The sequence below is a fragment of the Diabrotica undecimpunctata genome, chromosome 2, assembly GCF_040954645.1.
Source record: "Diabrotica undecimpunctata isolate CICGRU chromosome 2, icDiaUnde3, whole genome shotgun sequence".
Lineage (NCBI taxonomy): Eukaryota > Metazoa > Arthropoda > Insecta > Coleoptera > Chrysomelidae > Diabrotica > Diabrotica undecimpunctata.
This window is the reverse complement of record NC_092804.1, coordinates 66116229-66135575: the sequence shown is the minus strand read 5'-3', so window position 1 is coordinate 66135575 and position 19347 is coordinate 66116229. Positions and strand designations below refer to the sequence as shown.

The following is a 19347-nucleotide window of genomic DNA, read 5'->3' as shown; positions in this document are numbered from 1 at the left end:
CACTCGGCTGGAATAGAGATTGTTATAAATTAATTTTATAAAGTCAAGCATATATTTACTATTTGTGTCGGGTAAATCAAGATAGCCAATAATATGTAACAACTATTTTTATTATCTATACTTTCTTTTTCTTAAAGTGCCTATCCGTTCCGGATGTTGGCGATCATCACGGCTATCTTTACTTTGTTTATTGCAGCGCGGAACAGTTCAGTGGTAGTCGTGTTATACCACTTTCGTAAATTTTGAAGCCAGGAAATGCGTCTTCTTCCCGGTCCTCTCTTACCATTTACTTTCCCTTGGAGAATCAGCTGGAGATCTATACTTTAAGTTATTTAATATGAAAGTTGACTTTGGTAAGTTGTTGTATTTGATTGAAATCCATTTTTTTTTGGCCTGCAATAAATTTACCGATTTTTGTTAATGTTTGTTTGACTTGTGTTTTTTATTAGCATAAAGCAGTCTCTGATGAATCATTTTTCAGAGAAGTAGCTAGGGGTGTAACTATAATTTGAAGATGTTGATTTTAGAATATTGTTGCCTATTATTAATAACAGAGTAGACTCAGTGTCATCATCATCATTGGTGCTACAGCCCTATAAAAGAGCCTCGACCTTCCCAAGTCTATTACGCCAGTCAGTTCTATCCATTGCCAACTGTTGCCAGTTTGCTGCGCCTATTTTTCTACCATCCTCATCTACACCATTCCTCCATATGAGTTTTGGCCTACCCCCACTTCTACTTCCCACAGGTTTTGACATAAGGATGGGACCTTCTTCTAGGAGGGTTGTCCTGCTGTGATCTTGCCAGATGCCCTGCCCATCTTAGTCTTCCTATTTTTATAAGGGATACTACGTCTTTACCACCAAATATATGTTTATATCTGTGATATATCTCGTAGTTGTACCTCCTTCTCCAAACACCATTTTCACAGATGCCACCGAATATTCTTCTCAGGATCCTTCGTTCAAATAGAAGCAGGAGGTTTTTATCTGGCTTGGAAATGGTCCCTGTCTCCAACCCATATGTCAACACTGGTTGTATAAGGGTTTTGTATACGGTTATTTTTGTCTTTTGGCTTAAGTTTCTGCTTCTCATATGTCTACTCAGTCATGGCGTGATTTCTCCCGTCAAGACGTTCTCCTTGGTGATTTCCATCAACCCGCATCGATTCTGTTGAAATTTTGAAATTAACCTCTATTTATCCTTAACTTTAAAATCTACCCTATGCCGAAGTGTGCTGTTACCTTAGTGGTGGAATTCATCCCAACTGGGGAGTTTGAACCGTTTTATTTAAAAAAACACCAGAATCGATAAAAAAATACATATATTCCAAGAAAAAAAAATTCTTTTAGACTCATTCGTGATTGAAAATTTAAATTTTTCTTATGCTTTTAATATATTTCCAACGAATAACATAAAAACTTTAAATTTTATCAAAAAAAAACTGTTAATTGATAAAATGTAGCTTATAAAAAATGAAAGATTGCTTTTTCCATTTTGCTGTAAGCCTAATACAAAACGAGTTAATTTTTAATTAGTTTTTAATAAGTTAATTTAATAACTCCACGGATATTGTCATCTTATATTCCAAAACAATATTTCTAACTCACTATATGTTATGTTATAAACGAGTGTGAGTCAAGATAAAATAAACCTCTTTAAGTCACAAGAAACGCCGAAAGTTATTGATCCTAACAAGAGACTGTCAATGGCCCCCGGAAATTCGTTTATAATATTTCAAGCGGAACTCGTACAATAGATTTTTGTGCTTAAGGTTGCTTAAAAACGCTCAATTTAGCGAAAGTATTTATTGCCTCTGACAGCCAAGCTGTGCTAAAGCTTTGAAATCTACAACTTGTCACTTTGTAAAAACTGGGAACTGCAAATACTCCCTTATGCAACTGCTGAATCACAACAGAATAACTTGATTTTTGCTGTCAGGGGTCAAAAAGTGGCTGGTCTAAGAGATTTTTAATAGTCTTCCTAAACAATGAGCAAGTACGCATTCTATCGGGTCGTAAACATTTTACAGTATCCCCAAAAGCCACGTCGTGTAAGATGTTCCAAAATAGGAAAAGGAACTTATTGAGTCTACTGAAAAAATATTCCAAGCCAAATGCAAGCAAAAAACTTATTGCAACATACTCTTTTCTACCCAACAATACTCTTAGATCTGCATAAAACTGAGTTCAGATTAACTAAAGCTATTCTCAATGCTACACTGCTCACTTAGATATTATTTTTGTAAATTTTAGACAGAATAACATGCAGATTCAGCCAAAATGTAGACGATACTATCAAGTACCTCGTCTGCAACTTTTCAGGTTAAGGACTTTTTGGACGCTGATCTGGTAAAAAACGTAGCTCCGAAATGGCTAAAACTAAAACATTTATATAGGTTGTACACAAAAGATCTTTTAGGTTGCAGATGAAAAGATCTGCGTGGCCAATCGACCTTTTTAAAATCTATCATCTGCTGCTGGAGCACACTATGAATTCAACCTATTCATATATTAGTGAAAAGAGACGCTATCATTGAATGTTTCGTATCCAGAAGTAGTGTACTTTTTTTATTTTAAAACATAACAGGGTCCTGAACTCATTCTTAAATGTAGAAATAGAGATAGGAATATCTGATAAAATCCATGAGAAGTACATATCTTCTTTTAGTTGCATGATCTATCGTGCCTTTATTGACATAAGAAGTATACCTTTAGTAAATCGTATAGTTCCATAATTAGAGATAAGGAGATACATTACACTTATATTGGTCTAATATGCAAATTGTTCAAACACAAGGATTGGCTGGACCAGGTACCGAAGGACTTAGTTTGCGCACTTCAAAGACCTAGAAAAGAGCTACTACCGTTTAGACAGAATTTACAAAGGTTCCAACAGATACAGAAGCAGTTGTATGGAAGTGTCTTAAGGCAGCTAAAATATATTCCTTCTTGGACAAATAGTCTTGACAAATTCAATTTTGTTTGGGACTATAGGAAGTAGCTCTAGCAACTCTACAACTAAATATGTAAGCACCTACTCATGAGGGGTTGAATATTGTAACATTATATCCCACAGACGACTAGAAACTTTGAAAACCGACAGTTTGTAGCAATTATGTGAATCACTGGAAACTGAAATAACGCAGAACAACCTCTTTAAATAAAGCGCAGTACATTTGACAGATGATTAGTCAAGAGCCCTTTATGTACTACGGAAGTCAGTTCGGGCTATTAACCTATGTTACGTGTCAATTATGTCAATAGGAACAATAGTTCTCTTCTGGACACTTTCTGCACATTTGTTAGAGATTCCGGGCTGCTTGTTTTGTGCGATCTGTCTGTCCGTGGAGTAATGTAGCTGAAACTACAACATTTATAAAATACCTTAAACACATGAAAGAATGAAGAAGTCGAAGGACGATGGACTGATACAGTCGAAATATTTGTAACACATACTTACGCCAATACAGTACGTGCAACCCAAAATACGGAGAGATGTAGAAACAGCATAAAAAGAGCTATACTGTAACGAAAAAGAATTCACCAACAGAAGATACGGAGCTTCATTAGGGGTGGGTAAGGATATGATTAATAGAAAAGTAACAGATAAAGCTGCAAAGCAAAGAGAGATAAAGGACACAAAATGGTCAGAAAACATTATTATTAAACAGAAAAGAGAATTATCAAAGCAAAATTTTAAAAATTTACTCATTTTACCATGAGGTGAAAGAGATTATACTTATATCATCTATAAAATAATATTACAATAAAATAATATAATATTATATTATTATAATAATATAATAAGTTAAAAAAAATGTTTATTTCAAAAAATATACACAAATACTTGCTAATTTCCATAATTAGTAAACATGTATTTTGTGGTAAACATAGAAAGAGTTTGCACTCTTTAAGTATATTGAAATGAAAAACATAATTAGCAAGATAGTTTAATTGAAACTTTACTTTTCTAAACGTAACAAAATGGCAATTCAATGAATATTTGAGTACAACCTGAATCGAATAAAAAAGGCCTTTGTTTCGTTTATGCTATAATTAACTTACAAACTCAAACGTTGCACCTAGTAACTTACTTTAAAAAATACAGAAATACCGTGGGGTTGTTTAACGAACTCACATAACGTAATATATTCAAAAATCAGAAATCATACTCTCAATAATGATTCTAGTTCATAAAAATTTATGTTCTTCTAAAAAAATTCCATTCCAAAAATTCCAAGGAAAGAGAAGCATAGGGAGGCGTAGAATGTCATGGCTGCGCAACCTGAGAGAGTGGTACGGATGTACATCAAATGAACTTTTCAGAGCAGCCGTCTCAAAAGTCCGAATAGCTATGATGATTGCCGACCTCCGCCACGGAGATGGCACTTGAAGAAGAAGAAGAAAAATCAGATAAATTAACCACACACAAAAATAACAAAATATTATTCATGGCCCTCAGATTCTTACCTCCTGGGGAACTCGGTAAAATCAAGGGACGAAACAGATGCGTTCTTGTCAAAATCTCAAAAGTGTATTGTTCTCTCGGCAGAAGAGTTGACAAAAATGGTCTGGCATCGATTGCGTTGCGGTATTAAGAGGGATTTAAGGGATCCCCAGTGTCCCTATTAAATATAAAGAAATCTTTCTATTTATCGAATAAATTAACGATAGATCGACAAATCTTACCACATAAATGCAGGTTTCGCTACTAAACTTAAAATAACTGAAATATTTACGTCACAATGTATTTAGAAGAACTGGATAATCGAAATAGACTCTATTACCTGCTTTTATAACTGTCGGCCAAAGCTTATTAATTTTTGGAGAGGGGTATACAGCTATGTGGTAAAAGTGGTAGTTCTATTCCCATGAGAAAATCTTAATACTTAATTATACTCTGAGCTAATTAAATCTTGAGCGATTATGGGTAGGATTAATACTTGAGTGAAGTATTTAAGACAATAACTGCACGTGTTCATGGGGAATATGGGTACTTATAGGTATTCAGATAAAAAAATTAATTTCTTAGACAGAGGGTTAACGTTCCGTCAAAAGTTTTAAAATAAAGGAAATTTAAATGCTACAATACGATTACTGAAAAGACCTCGGAATTCAGATTCAAGGAAGAAGATCTGTTGGCCGAAGGCAGAACGCATGGTTGAAGAATATATGTGATTGGTATCAATGCAGATCGATTGATTTGTTTAGAGCAGCAAGTTCAAAAATAAAAATAGCCATTATGATGAGCTATAGGGAGACCCTATCCGAGCTATCCCAACCTCCGTAGGGAGACGGCACTCTAAGAAGAAGACAGATCTGATGTACAGTTTTGGGAAGGATAACATCTTATGTCAGAACGAGGAGTCCTATTGATTAAGGAGATTAACTTAAAATCTAATGGACTCTGGCCACACTGGTTGGAATCCTGTCCACATCGTTTTTTTTTTTGTTTTGTTTTTATTTTTATATAATACCTAATTTAAACTTAAATAGGTGTTAGAATGGCCCCTGTTATTCTTTGCTTAGATCACTATCCGAAAATTTTAGTATAGCTACAAGTGTGTATGTCATTTATGTACATAAACGTAACTGATCCATCTGGGGTATACAGTCATTTTTGTTTCAAAAGATAGTCTACATTCAATTCCGATGGTACGAGTATGCACTAAAAGTATTACACAGTACCATCTAGTGGGAGTTATTCGAACTTCATAAATATGATTTTTGTAAATGTTGACATTTCTTTTGGTAAACAACATTGATAGATTTAAAATCTAATGGTCACAAGTTTTTTTTAAAGGACATACTGCGAAGATTTCGACAAGGAAGGATAAAACCGTCAATGCTGAACAGTATACAACTATTTGTTTGTCAGGAGTGATTGATGAACTTCGTAAAAACACTCAAGTATGTGAAAGCGAAAAACATCGATTTGATGATTCATCCTGCTAACAGTGTTGACTTGGTACCGTGTCACCGAATAACACCGATTATTTCTAAAAATATGGTTTGCTTCTATTGTTTGTGCAAAACTTTTAGTGTAGGCCTCCTACTTCAGAATGAATATTAATTGAACATTGTAAAGTATGTTATAATTTTAAATGTGCTATGATTTTAAATTTGGTATGATTTTTGATTATTTAATATTATTGTTGTGATTTTTTAGCTCCAGAAGTAATAGACAATGAAAGATACACTTTCAGTCCGGATTGGTTCAGCTTCGGTTGCCTTCTGTACGAGATGATCGAGGGGCAGGCTCCCTTCAGAGCTCGGAAAGAAAAAGTAAAACGCGAAGAAGTCGACAGAAGAGTCAAATGTGATCAGGAAAAATACTCGAACAAGTTCAGTGAAGATGCCAAATCCCTGTGCCAACAATTATTAGCGAAGAGTCCCCAACAGAGGTTAGGGGGCAAGGCTGGTCGATCTGGAGCCAGTGTAGTCAAACAACATCAATTTTTCCATCCGCATATTAATTGGAGGCGGTTGGAGGCTGGTATGATAGATCCTCCGTTCGTCCCAGATGTAAGTTTTAATAATTACATTTTATTTGAATTTTTAATTTATTTTGAATTGGAATATATTTCAGAAACATTTTGATAATACCTAAACTACTTTAATATAAATGGGTGATTAAGGTACTTTGGGGCCAAATTATTTTATTCATTATATTGAATCTATTCTGTTAATTATATTATATGATGGATAACGTCGATGGTCCTTTACCTGTATCTTTATTTTGGTGAATATATTCCCATTGTTTGAGTAATCAAGCTCTGAAGAATTCGGAAGTGGCTAAGGAAGACTTAGGATACTTCTTCAAAGATAGAGAGAGATTTAACCTGTATTCTTCAAATGGTCCGATTTACGATTTGTTACAGTCCTCACAAGAGATCTTGTATACTCCTTTATATTCCAATGCAATTTTTCCTGTACTGATTTTATCTGTCGTGTCCTTTATGTAGGGAAGGATAGTTTTGCTAATTAGTTTTTCTTCTTCTACCGGATCTCTGATTTTGTTTCGGCATTTCTGTGCCTTTTTAATCGTAGGCGTGGAGAAGCCATTTTTTCTTAAAGGTGTTTTAACTTTGTGCATTTCTTCCTTTGTATGGTCCTCATCTGTCAGTTTTTCGGATCTTGTGATTAGTGTTTTGATTACCAAATTTAATTGTGCAGAATTATGGTGTAAATGAGCATGGAAATATCTAGTACTGGTTGGTTTTCAGTATTTATCTTATTCCATTCTCATATTTTTTTATTTATTTCTGCACGTGTTTATTGATAAGTTAACCTATGTATATAAAAATAATCAACAACTTTGCTATGCTCATAATATAGAATACTATCCCATAATAATTATCAATATAATATTAACAGCATTTTTATTTTGCAGCCCCATGCGGTGTACGCGAAGGACGTGTTAGATATTGAACAATTTTCAACAGTGAAAGGTGTAAATATAGACGAAAGTGACGCTAGTTTTTATAATAAATTTAGTACGGGTTGTGTTTCGATACCGTGGCAGACTGAGATGATCGAAACCGACTGTTTTCGTCAGTTAAATGTCTTCGGACCAAATAGCACAAGAACGCCTGATCTAGTACTACAACCGACGACTGTTTCAGAAAATGAAGGCTGTTTTCCATTTAGACGGAAGGTATGTATGGTAAAAAATATATATTGCTTGGTACGTATATCTAGTAGCAACTGGGAGTTCTTTGTCAATCAAAAATTGGAAGTACTGAACAAAATTTTTTTAAAAAGCTGCATTGCATATTTGCATACCTTCACTGGATTATTGATTCGGTTTGGTTCGTATTTGTTTGAATTATTTGTGTATTTATAGTTGATTTCTAGGTCAGCGTTTATTTTGCTCTTTTATAGCTACTGAATAAATTGTGTTTATTTTTCTATTCAACAATTTTTTAACGTACCTACATATATTAAAGGAAATTTTATTTTATTTCCCGTTTTATTGACAAAATGTTTCACTAAAATTAACAGTTTTCGCGAAAAATGAAAAAAAAAGAATATAGTTACTGCTATTTTTCATCCCCTATAAACAGGGATGCACACAAAATATCTGAACATTTAGCAATAAAACTCCATCATTTCGTGGAGTATCTTAGGAATTTTTCTTGGTACAGTAATTTGTATGGAAAAACTGAAAAGGGAACATTACAATATTTTAGAACGTTTTTACATTGGTTTTGATATGTTGTTGGAAAGTTGGTTTGTTTTGCATGAATAAATACGACATTGTATATAAATATATAAAGTAGTTACCAATTCCCTCTTTAGATCTCTTTCCCTAGTAGCCTGGCTTAACTTTTGATGCCTGCTTTCTCTCGGGCATACCCATGTCCCTACTTCTTAATGTGTTCCATTTTAATATTCGTTTGGTTCAATCTTCATCCATTCTGTTTACATGACCATATCGTATGAATTCTTTTGGACGTAAATTCATAACTATTCTTTAAATTCCGAGCATTCTTCTAATTTCCTTTCTTCTTCTTCTTCCTCAGCTTTTTCCTTTTCTAGGGTCGTTGTTCCTTACTCTTGATCGCCTCTAATTTCTGTCCATCGGGTCTTCTTCACCTAAGCCTTTGTTTCTCAAGTCCTCTGCAACACAGTCCTTCCATCTTCTTTGCGGTTTTCCTCTACCTCTCCTTCCATCAACTTCTCACATAGTTTTCATCCTTACGTCTGTTATTACCAAACTATTGCAGCCTTTGTTCTTGAATCTTTTTGAGACTATCACCCTGACTCTTTCCCTAATCAGGTCGTTTCTGATCCTGTCCCTTCTAGTATTACCTAACATCCACCTTAACATTTACATTTCAGATACCTCCATCTTCTTCTCCTGTCTCTATCAACTGTCTCAAAGCAAACAAAACATCCGTTGTCCTCCTGCTTGGCATAAACCCATACTGTTCTTCTCCTATCGATGTCTCTCTCCTTAACCTTCGGTCTACAGTTCTCTTCCAAATTTTCATTGTGTGCGGCATTAACTTTATGCCTCTATAGTTTTCACAGTCCTGAATGTCCCCTTTATCTTTATACAATTATACCATCATACTCTCCATGCATTTGGCATACTTCCTTCCTCATATATACTACTCGTCATTTTCCACAAAATATCAACCCCTTCCTCTCTTAGAGCTTTCCAAACCTCCACAGGTTTTATATCAGGTCCTACTGCCTTACCATTCTTGATCCTATTTAACGTCTCGACAATTTCATCGCTCGCTACCTCCGGTATTGCATTCTGATTTCGGATCCCGCATCTTCTGTCTCTCCTTTGGTGTTCTTCATTTAGCAACTTTCTAAAGTACTCCTACTATCTTTACTTTATTTCATTCCAACATCGGTTCTTAACACTCTTCCATCCGCACTCTTAATCTGGCGCACATGGGTCAAGTGCTTTGATGACTTGCCCCTTGCTTTAGCAATGCTGTATAACCTTTCCCTATTACTGAGGATCATAATTTTCTCCAATATCTTAATTATCATATGTGTTATCCTTAAACAAATTAACAAATTTTCTCTATTGGTCTGTATCTTCAGCTGCTGTAAGAGTTTCACAAAATTGGGGGTTGGGGGGCTGGATTCTGAATTTGGTTTGAAAACAATTAATCGCATTAAATTATCAGCATATTTGTGAACCACGTGACCAAAGAACTGTAGAATTCACTACAGACATGTTTTGACACAGCAACTTGTACAGACAGCCCTTTTTGCTGTCAAGTTGATTTAAAATGGAAACGTTTGTTCGATGACCTGCATAGCAGCATTCTTCTTAAAGCAATAATTTTTTGGCGAAGTGTCTTAAGTTTCTGTAGCTTAAAAAAGTAATATATATATATATATATATATATATATATATATATATATATATATATATATATATATATATATATATAAGCGGGGATCCTACAGCTTCTGCCGCTTCCCGCATTTCGATCGCCATCTTTTTCTATCTCTCCAGGTGTCTTCATCAATGGCTCTGTCTTTCATGGTTTCCATAACACCTTGTATCCAAGACTTGGCTGGTCTTCCTCGTTTCCTTCTATTACTTGGATTGTATTCCATAGCTCTTTTTGGCCATCTGTTGTCGTCCATCCTCTGTACGTGTCCATACCATATTAACTGTCTAGTTTCTATTCTTTCAGAAGTTGTATGTACTCTATCTGTTTTTCTTCTAATTTCAGAATTAGGTATACGTTCTACTCTTGATATACGGCAAACTCTTCTCAGGTAGTCCATTTCAACTGTGTCAACTTTTTTCTTTCCTTTTACTGTCATTTGCCAACATTCTGCTCCATATGTAAGAATGGGCTCTACAATTACTTTGTAGATAGTCATTTTAGTTCTCATAGTAGCTTTGTTGGACCAAAGTATCGAATTCAGAATTTGAACACTCTTCCTCCCTTGTTGCACTCTATAGTCTATATCTCGTTCCGTTGTTCCTTTACTGCAGATAATACTTCCCAAATATTTGTATTCGTATCACCTTTTTATGTGTCTAATTTCCAAATCCGGGTCTTCGTCTTCACTGCCTATTCGCATATATTCTGTTTTAGACATATTCATACTCATCCCCCATTTTTCGTATTCATCTTTGAGCTTTCTAAGCATATAATCTGCATCTTCTTCACAGCTTGCAATTAGTACTTGATCATCTGCAAAGAACAGCGTTGTCAGATAATGGTTGTTAAGCTTCAACCCCATTCCCGCACATTTTTGTCTCCACTGGTGCAGTGCTTTTTGGATATATATTTTGAATAGGGTGGGGGAAAGACAACATCCTTGTCTTAAGCCTTTCGTTACTGTAAATACCGTTGAGAAAGTATTTCCTCTTTTTACAGTGCTTTGAGGACATTTATAGATGTTCAGTATTGCTTTTAGATATGTTTTACTAAGGTCCGTTTTCGTCAAGACACTAAATAAGAGTTTTAAAGGAACTGTATCATAAGCCTTCTCCAGATCTATAAATACCAGATGCGTAGGGAGGTTTCGAGCTGTTCGTTTTTCAATTACTTGTTGAAGGGTAAATGTGTTGTCCACGCACGATCTTCCTGCTCTGAAGCCGCTTTGTTCTTCAATTTCTTTATACTCCTCTTCTATTCTTCTTTTCAATATACGACCATATAACCTTCCCAGCGAGCTAGTTACGCTAATGCTGTCTCCCTTTTTATAAATGGGGCTAATGTGGACCAAATTCCAATCGTCTGGAATCGTTTGGCCTTCAATTAAGCATTTATTAGAAATATTCACTAAGCTTTCCAAAAGAGCATCCGGTCCATGTTTCACCAACTCGATGGGAATGTCTCCAGGCCCGGGTGTTTTTCCATTTTTCATTTGTTTCAATTCTTTTTTCAGTTCTTCGTGTTTATCTTATGCACCTCTGAGTTTTCTGTCATTGAGATATGGTCAGGTCTTTCCATAAATTCGTGCCTACTTTCTGTTGATAGCGTTTCGTAATATTTTTCCCACTTTTTATTTTGAATCAGGTTTATATTTCCCTCATCTTTTCTTAAAAAAAGTATTAAAAATACAAATACATTCTCCAGTCTCATCTTAATTTTTTTAAAGATGGATCTGTCTTTCCATACTTTAGTTTGGCAACTAATCGCATTTTTTGTATCGCATACCAATGCGCCGCCAAAGTTCTGCTTCGCAGTTGCCATCGTTAGGTATACGTTTATTGTTCATTTGCTACTGTAAGTGTAGTGCCATCAGCAAATTTTAAATTGAAGAGTTTTCTACCAGCCATTGTTACTCTACCGAGCCATCTTTCTAAAACCATCTTCAAACTATAAATATTGAATAAGTCAAGTGACAACACGCATCCTTGTCTAACCCATCTCTCTACTCTGGATTGGCTTGAGAATTTCTGATCTAGTCTTAATGTGCCATATTGGACTCGTACAGATTTTTAATAAGTGTCACTAGGTGTATCGATTTACCCATCTCTATTAAAAAGAACCAAAGATTTATCCAGCTTACACAACATGTACCTTTTCCCTTTACAATCTCCGCTTGTTCTTACGGTATTTGATGATTGATGATGATTAATTAGTTGAAGTTTTCAATCTGTTTTTGATGATATGCAACAAGATTTTATTGGCATCTGTTATTAGTGACAATGTAAGATAGTTTTGACATCTGGTAGTGGCTCCTTTTTTGTGTAATGGAATATAAACAAACAATTAGACTTCGTAGGTCTAATATTTGAGTTCTTTGTATAACTTTGTGTCGATAGATATATCACATGTACCATTTCTGCGACTGTAATGTGGCATTTTCGGTTACAAATTTTTAAACGGAAGTGATATAACAACAGAAAGTATATACATATTTGTTCTCATCTTGCTTAGGCGCGTTTAATAATAAATTGCTTGCACTATTTTGACGACTTAAAAACAATAATTTCAGTTTTAACTCCAAAACACTCTAAAACCGGAAGTCCGAGGTCAAATTTACCAACTTTAATACGATATTTGGGTTGTAAGCTTTTATTCGACACCTCACTTGTCATTATATCTGTTCTAATATCGAATTATTTGTGTTCACGGACAGATAGGCGGACGGACGGACAGGTGCATATTTGTTCTCGTCTTGCTAAGATGCGTCATATATAGCTTGTACTATTTTGTCGACTTTAAAACAGTACTTCTGGGTGCATCTCTGGAACCGGAAGTCCAATGTCGAATTTTTAACCTATAATACCATCCTTGGGTTATAAGCTTTCATTTGACACCTCATTTGTCATTCTAATTCTATCTGTTCTAATACCGGAGGAATTGTGTTTACGGACACAATTGTCACAGACATGGATAATTCAATGTTGTAATTCATACATTTTAATGTTGTAAAATAGGTGAACACAATTGAGGTACACCAATCACTTGGTCGTTTTTCCGAATTCCAGATAGCGACACAGAATGACAGACAGGAATAGCAGACACAGGATGATATTTAATAATTGTCACCTAGTGACTGCAGCATTTCTCCTGGTATTATGTAAATGCCTGGCTATTTATTTCTCTTTAGCAATTTAATTGCATCTTTTACTTCAGAGAGCAAGACAGTGGTTCTCTAGGGTAGTCGGAGGGCCATAAATTTTTTGTTGTAGTCTCTAGTAATAGTAATTTCCATATAAATCACTACAATAAGTTCACCGCGTTTCCAATATTTCGTCAGTATCGATGTTTAGATTACCTTCCTCATTGATCACAGACCACGTTTGAGGTTTAAACTCTCTTGACTTGGTAAATAAATCTCTCGCTTCATTCCGACAACCATGTTCTTCTATTTCTTTACATATTTTTAAGATGTAATTCGCTTTGTCTTTGCGGCATTGCCTTCTTATTTCTTTCGATAACGCTCTGTATTCATCGTTCGTTCCAAATATAGTTGTATGTTCTTTTCTACACAGTAAAAGTGTCATCAGTTATCCATGGCTTACGGTTTGTGGAAACCGATGAAAAGTTTTCTTTTAAGTCTTGTTAGAATTCGTTAGTTTTGGGAAGTTGGGACATGATTCTTCTTAGGAGTCTTCTTTTTAGAACTTTAAAACGAAGTCCAACGTTTAATACTATGAGTTGATCGTCAATCCCACTATATGCACTCGAGCATTTTTTACAAGGATTTTCATCTTGATCTCATTATGATTTATGATATTATTTGATTTCTTGTTCGTCCATCTGAGCTACGCCATGTGTACAATATTCGTGGGTAGTGCTAATAAAACTTGTTCGTAATTGCAAGATGATGTTCTACACTACAAGACACACATTTATCTCCTCCAATCCATTGTTGCCCAGTACTCCTTTAATATTTTCGTTAGATGACCTTACTTTGGCGTCAAAATCTCTTAGGATTGTGACTAGTTCACGATTGGGAATAGCGCTAATAGTTTATTCTAGACGGCCATAGAACCTGTCAGTGTCAATTCCAGGATAAAAATGACATTATAATCTACCTTTTAATGAAGAGTTAATCGATCTCATAATAAAGAGTGTATATGGGTATATGGCATGGTCGTCAATGGAAATTGTTAACTACATTGCATTTTCTTTCTACACTAGAAGAGTGTTTTATCCAAGTATATGTTAAACGGAATCCATTGATATACTTGCTTAGTTGTTGTATTTGTTGTTCATGGGTTTGACAGCTTATTTATCAGTAGTAATATCCCTAGGACATTGATAACAGACGAGATAATTTCATGACAGTCGAAAGCTCGTTCCTTGGTAACAGCACGAAGCCGAAGGCTGAGTACTGTTACCAAGCAACGAGCTTGAGAAATTTGTCATGAAATTATGAGGCATTCATCAATGTCCGAGGGATATTTCGTCAAATTTCGTCATTTTGTGTCATGTGGAACAATTTCAAGGTTGTATTTCTGGGAATTTTTTCTTTGATTAGCGCATTTATACTTTGAACATTCTCATTGCCGAAACGTGACATTTTGAAATTTATTTGGATGAAGTTGTCAAACTCGATCGTGTTGTCATAGAGATTGAAAATTGCACTGAATGCAATTATCAGTCTAATGTTGACATGATTGGGTGAAATTGTTCCACATGACACAAAATGACGAAATTTGAATGGTTGTTAGAACAGTCGAAAAATTATCGTAATAATAAATGATTGTGATTCATAAATAACATACCACTGTCTGAAATATTATCATAGCCACAAATACCAGATGGGTTTTTTATTGACAATATTTATTATTATTTTTTTATTAATATTGTGTTAATGAGAAAATATTGTCAATTGTATATAGTCAAGCTTTGAAATAAGACTTTTGTGTGCCACTGTTATTTAACATTTTTTTAGAGATTTTATAGAATAGTAAAATAATTGTAATCATTGTTTTTTGTTTCAGAAAAAACAACTTCCTAGAACTCGGCCCATACCTATCAACCCTACATTGTTACCCCAACTAGCGGAAAGATGATGGACCGAAAAATAAAAATTGGCGAGAGTATATTACCCTCTCTGTATCTTTCTCTCTTTATGTCTCGTACCTTCCTTCTACCCCATCAATGCTCCCTTCGAAGTTCATGATTGACAGGAAGAAAGTGTTTGTTAGAAAAAAAAAATGGTTATTTGGACTTTTCAGATATGTAAGTTAGTCTGTTTGGGGGTGTTATTTGGTGCTAAATTTACATGAAGTATAATTAGAAAACCATTTTATGAATACTTCAAAGAAAAGTCAGAATGATTTTCACATATAACGAAATACGTACCAGTTATGAAAGTTAAAAGTTGACGCTATAATTAAAATAAAACATATTTTAGTTGTGATGTTGCGTATATATATATATATATATATATATATATATATATATATATATATATATATATATATATATATATATATATGTATATATATATAAGAACTTTCAATTAATTGCAATGTATTAGTTATGAATTAATTTTTTTTAACTTTATATGAATTAAATTCCGTCTTTTGCTGCTGGAGTATTTTGAACAATAAATTGTGCTGTACCTAGGCTATTATATCACAAACCGAAATTTCCGAGGTTTGCTATTTGAAACAAGATGAACTTTTTAAAGCTTCCATCAAATGTTTGATTATTTGCTCCATAATAATGATTTGGATAGATATTTCACATAACTTTAACTGCATTGAGATAATAATTATACATAAAGGAATATATAGGTTCTGGAACTGCTTTCTTGGGACATATCTAAGTTAAATATTATGTTTATACGGGATTAAGCCACAATTGACTGTAATGAAAATTACATTTTATTATTGTTATTTGATATTTCCATTTCCACTCGGGAAATCGTTAAAAAAAAAGATTATTTTAAAATAGTGTAATATTTTTGTAACCAAAGTTGTTTTGCGTATTGTAATATTTTTATAACCAAAGTTGTTTTCCAAAAAATTGACGGTCGACTTATTTGGCCTCGATTTTGATTAACAGTTTAATAGAAAGCCAGATACCCATCATCTACAATTATACATAACACATACATCACTTACAATAATTATACATAAATATATAATACATTAAACAAATTTTGTTTTTTTTTATAATACATGAACAGATAATATATAAACATATAATGTATAAATATATAATACATAAACCCAAAAAACAGTGAGAATCTGATATCATCCTGAGGGTACAGGCATTATCCTCAGGATTTTCAACTAGAAATGTGGCTATGTGCCTCCAAAATCGAGGCCAAGGAAGTCAACAGTCAATTTTTTGGAAACAATAACCAAACCAAACAACTTTGTTTATAAAAACATCACACTATTTTAAAATTGTATTTTTTGGGAGATCCGACAGTAAAAAAGGAACAATAAAGAAGTTTTGAAGTGTTGAATTTTGAAAAAATATTCTTATATTTTTTATTAAAAAAATTTTTCCAGTACTACCACATTTCAAATGCATCTAACTTATTCAAACTCTTCATATTTCGAGTCCACTTTTCGACTCCATAGAGAACAACATACCAAACACAACATTTTACAAGTTTTAATCTTAGTTTGATATCGATATGTGTATCGCAGAGTAGACCACGCATCTTAAAGAAACTATCTCTAGCTTGAGCAATTCTCGCTTTAATTCTTGTTCTGGCTCAAGCTCGTAGTTAATCCAACAGCTAAGGTATTTGTAGTAGTGTAATTGTTCTAATAGCTTCCCATTTTATCATTATAGGTAAAGGAACATTCTGTCTGTTTTGGATTACCATTATTTTAGTTTTGTTCTCATTAATCTTCATTTAAAACTCTCTACAAGCATCGTTAAATTGGTCTTAGACTTTCTGTAAGTTCGTGTCTCTATTAGTTAGTAGCACAGTGTCATCTACATATCTTATATTAGCAATTTTGTCTCCATTAAGTTTTGTTCCAGTAGAAAGATTTTCCAAAGCTTTCTAGCAGTTCCGACACCACAATCCTGCCTGCTTTACTCCTTTCATTAAAATAATATTTCTGGATTTTTGATCGTCGATCCTAATATTGGCATTTAGCCTCCAATATAAGTTTCCTTTTAATCTGAGGTCTTAACTCTCTAAGTTAATGTCCTGTAAAGAACTTAATCGTCTACGCGATCAAATACCTTTTCTAAATCAACAAAGCATAGGAAAAAATCCTCTTTTTTTCGTAACAGTTCTGCAACAATCATCATCATCATAGTCATTAACATCTTGGCAGAAGTGTTGTGGTTCATCATTGAGCTTCAGCAGCTCGGATAGTCTTATCAATGATACTTGTCCACTGGTCGTGGTCATCTGTTACAGTACTGCCTCAGTATACTGCTTATTGAGAACCTTTTTCGTGATATCTGCCCATCGCTGTGGAGATCTGCCGCGTCGGTGTTGACTTGTAAGGCCTTCCTTTGATCACCAACCGCTCTATTTTGTGATCAGTTCGATGGATATTACCAAAGGACTTTGAAATTTTAGAGTAAACAGTACTAGAGAGATGCTGATTGGGTTTAATTTCATCTAGAACCGAGATATTTGTACGGCGAGCCGTCTATGGAATTCGAAGCAGTCGTCTCCATGTCCACATTTCTCTGCAACAATACTTGTAGAGAAAACGAAGCCTTTCTTGTCTTGTCCAAATTTCTACACATTTTTTGTGTATTGTTAGGAACTAATTTTAGTATCATAAGGGTTATTAATCTGAAATCTGCACATCGTCCTAGTCCGATGATGCTATTCCGTCCACGAGTATTCGTCGAGGTGGAATATTCCACCTCGACTTTTAGAATTGGTGGGTTTTCATTAGAATAATTTGTCGTAATGTTCTTTCATGCCGGAACAGCTATTTTATACTTTTTTTCTCATTCTTGTGTTTCGTACTATTTTTTTTTTCCGTGTTATAACTCTCAGTTGTTATTTACGACAGAACAATGTTATTTTTTATTAATATATGAAAATTATTTCTTTGAAGATTTAGCCTTCTGCATTCAAAGTAGAACATAGACCTCCCCTACTTTCTTTAAGTTCTGCCGGTCTTGAACTTCCCTCAGCCAATTTGCAGCGATTCTTTTGACGTCGTCTGTCAATCGTATAGGTGGTTTACCTCTGTTTCTTCTGTCTGCTCGTGGTCTCCACACTGTAATTTTGTGGGTCCTCCACCCGTCATTCATTCTGGCCACATGGCCTGCCCAGTTCCACTTCAACCATGCTATGCGCTTTATGGCATCTGTGACGCTTGTCCTTCTTATTTCTTCGTTTCTAACCCTGTCTCTGAGAGTCAGTATAAGTAGCGAACGCTCCATTCTTCTTTGGTCGCTAAGTAACCGTAACTCATGACTAAAAGCACACATTGGTCGAACGTCTTTTTTTTTCAAATAATTTGGCATGAAGCTCTTGAAGAATGTGTGATTGAACTTCATATGCGGCCTATCCTAAAGTGATTTTTCCTTGCAGTTCAGCAGTATGGTTGTCCCTGGCAATTTGGATTTCATGACCTTAGTATTTATATTTATGACTAATCATATTTAGTTGCAGTCGAGTTTTGGATTTTCGTTTGATATCAGATTTGTCATGTATTGTGTCTTTTTAAAATTTATGTTTAAACCAACTTCGGTACAGGCGGCATCTAACTCAGTAAGTATAGTTAAAATATCTTTTGAGTTATCTGTTATCAGAACAATGTCGTCCGCAAATCGTAAGTGGGAGAGCATTTCACCGTCGACATTGATTCCTTTGGCTTCAGATTCCAATTTTTTGAAAGCATGTTCCAGAACTGCTGTGAAGAGTTTGGGAGATAACGTGTCGTCTTGTCTGATTTCTCTTTAGATTTTGATGTATATTCCAAAATCATTTTATTTTTCATGACAAATTTAGATTTGAACACTTGTAATTGTTGTCACGATTGTGTCGATGTGCCGGGTCACCGGTATATGTATTCGCGGTTACTTTAAACATTTGAACAGAATATCTAAAATGACTGAGTATCTAATGCCTTAATGACTAGTTACGTATAGATAAAATTTCTTGATTATTGCTTTTAAGGAATTAATAATTATTTTTTTATCGAATTAGTATCATTTTATTAACATTTCAGATTTTAGTTCACGTAAGAATCCTGTTATTGAAAGAGTATTATGCGGAGAACATTAAGAAATATAAAATATTGTAATTGTTATATAAATTATTTACGTCACAGAGCTCCAAACAAATCGAATTATGTTTAACAAAATAATTTCTGTAAGAAAAAGAATTTCTGTTATTGCACAAAAGACACCCCCAAACTATCGTCGTGGTACATGGGATTTTTTACAATTTTACGCTACTTATACCAAAAATTATTTTTTACTAAATATATTTATAT

General features: G+C 34.3%; 1 protein-coding gene across 1 annotated transcript in view; it reads left to right on the top strand.

Annotated features, from left to right (window-relative positions):
- Gprk2 (G protein-coupled receptor kinase 2) overlaps window positions 1-15334 on the top strand; it is a 400249-nt gene extending 384915 nt beyond the window's left edge. The window contains exons 7-9 of the mRNA XM_072523056.1: window positions 6172-6527; window positions 7396-7659; window positions 14902-15334. Coding sequence (XP_072379157.1) covers window positions 6172-6527; window positions 7396-7659; window positions 14902-14973 — 692 coding nt within the window. The 3' untranslated portion in view covers window positions 14974-15334. The remainder of the gene's footprint in view (window positions 1-6171; window positions 6528-7395; window positions 7660-14901) is intronic.
- Window positions 15335-19347: the final 4013 nt, after the last annotated feature.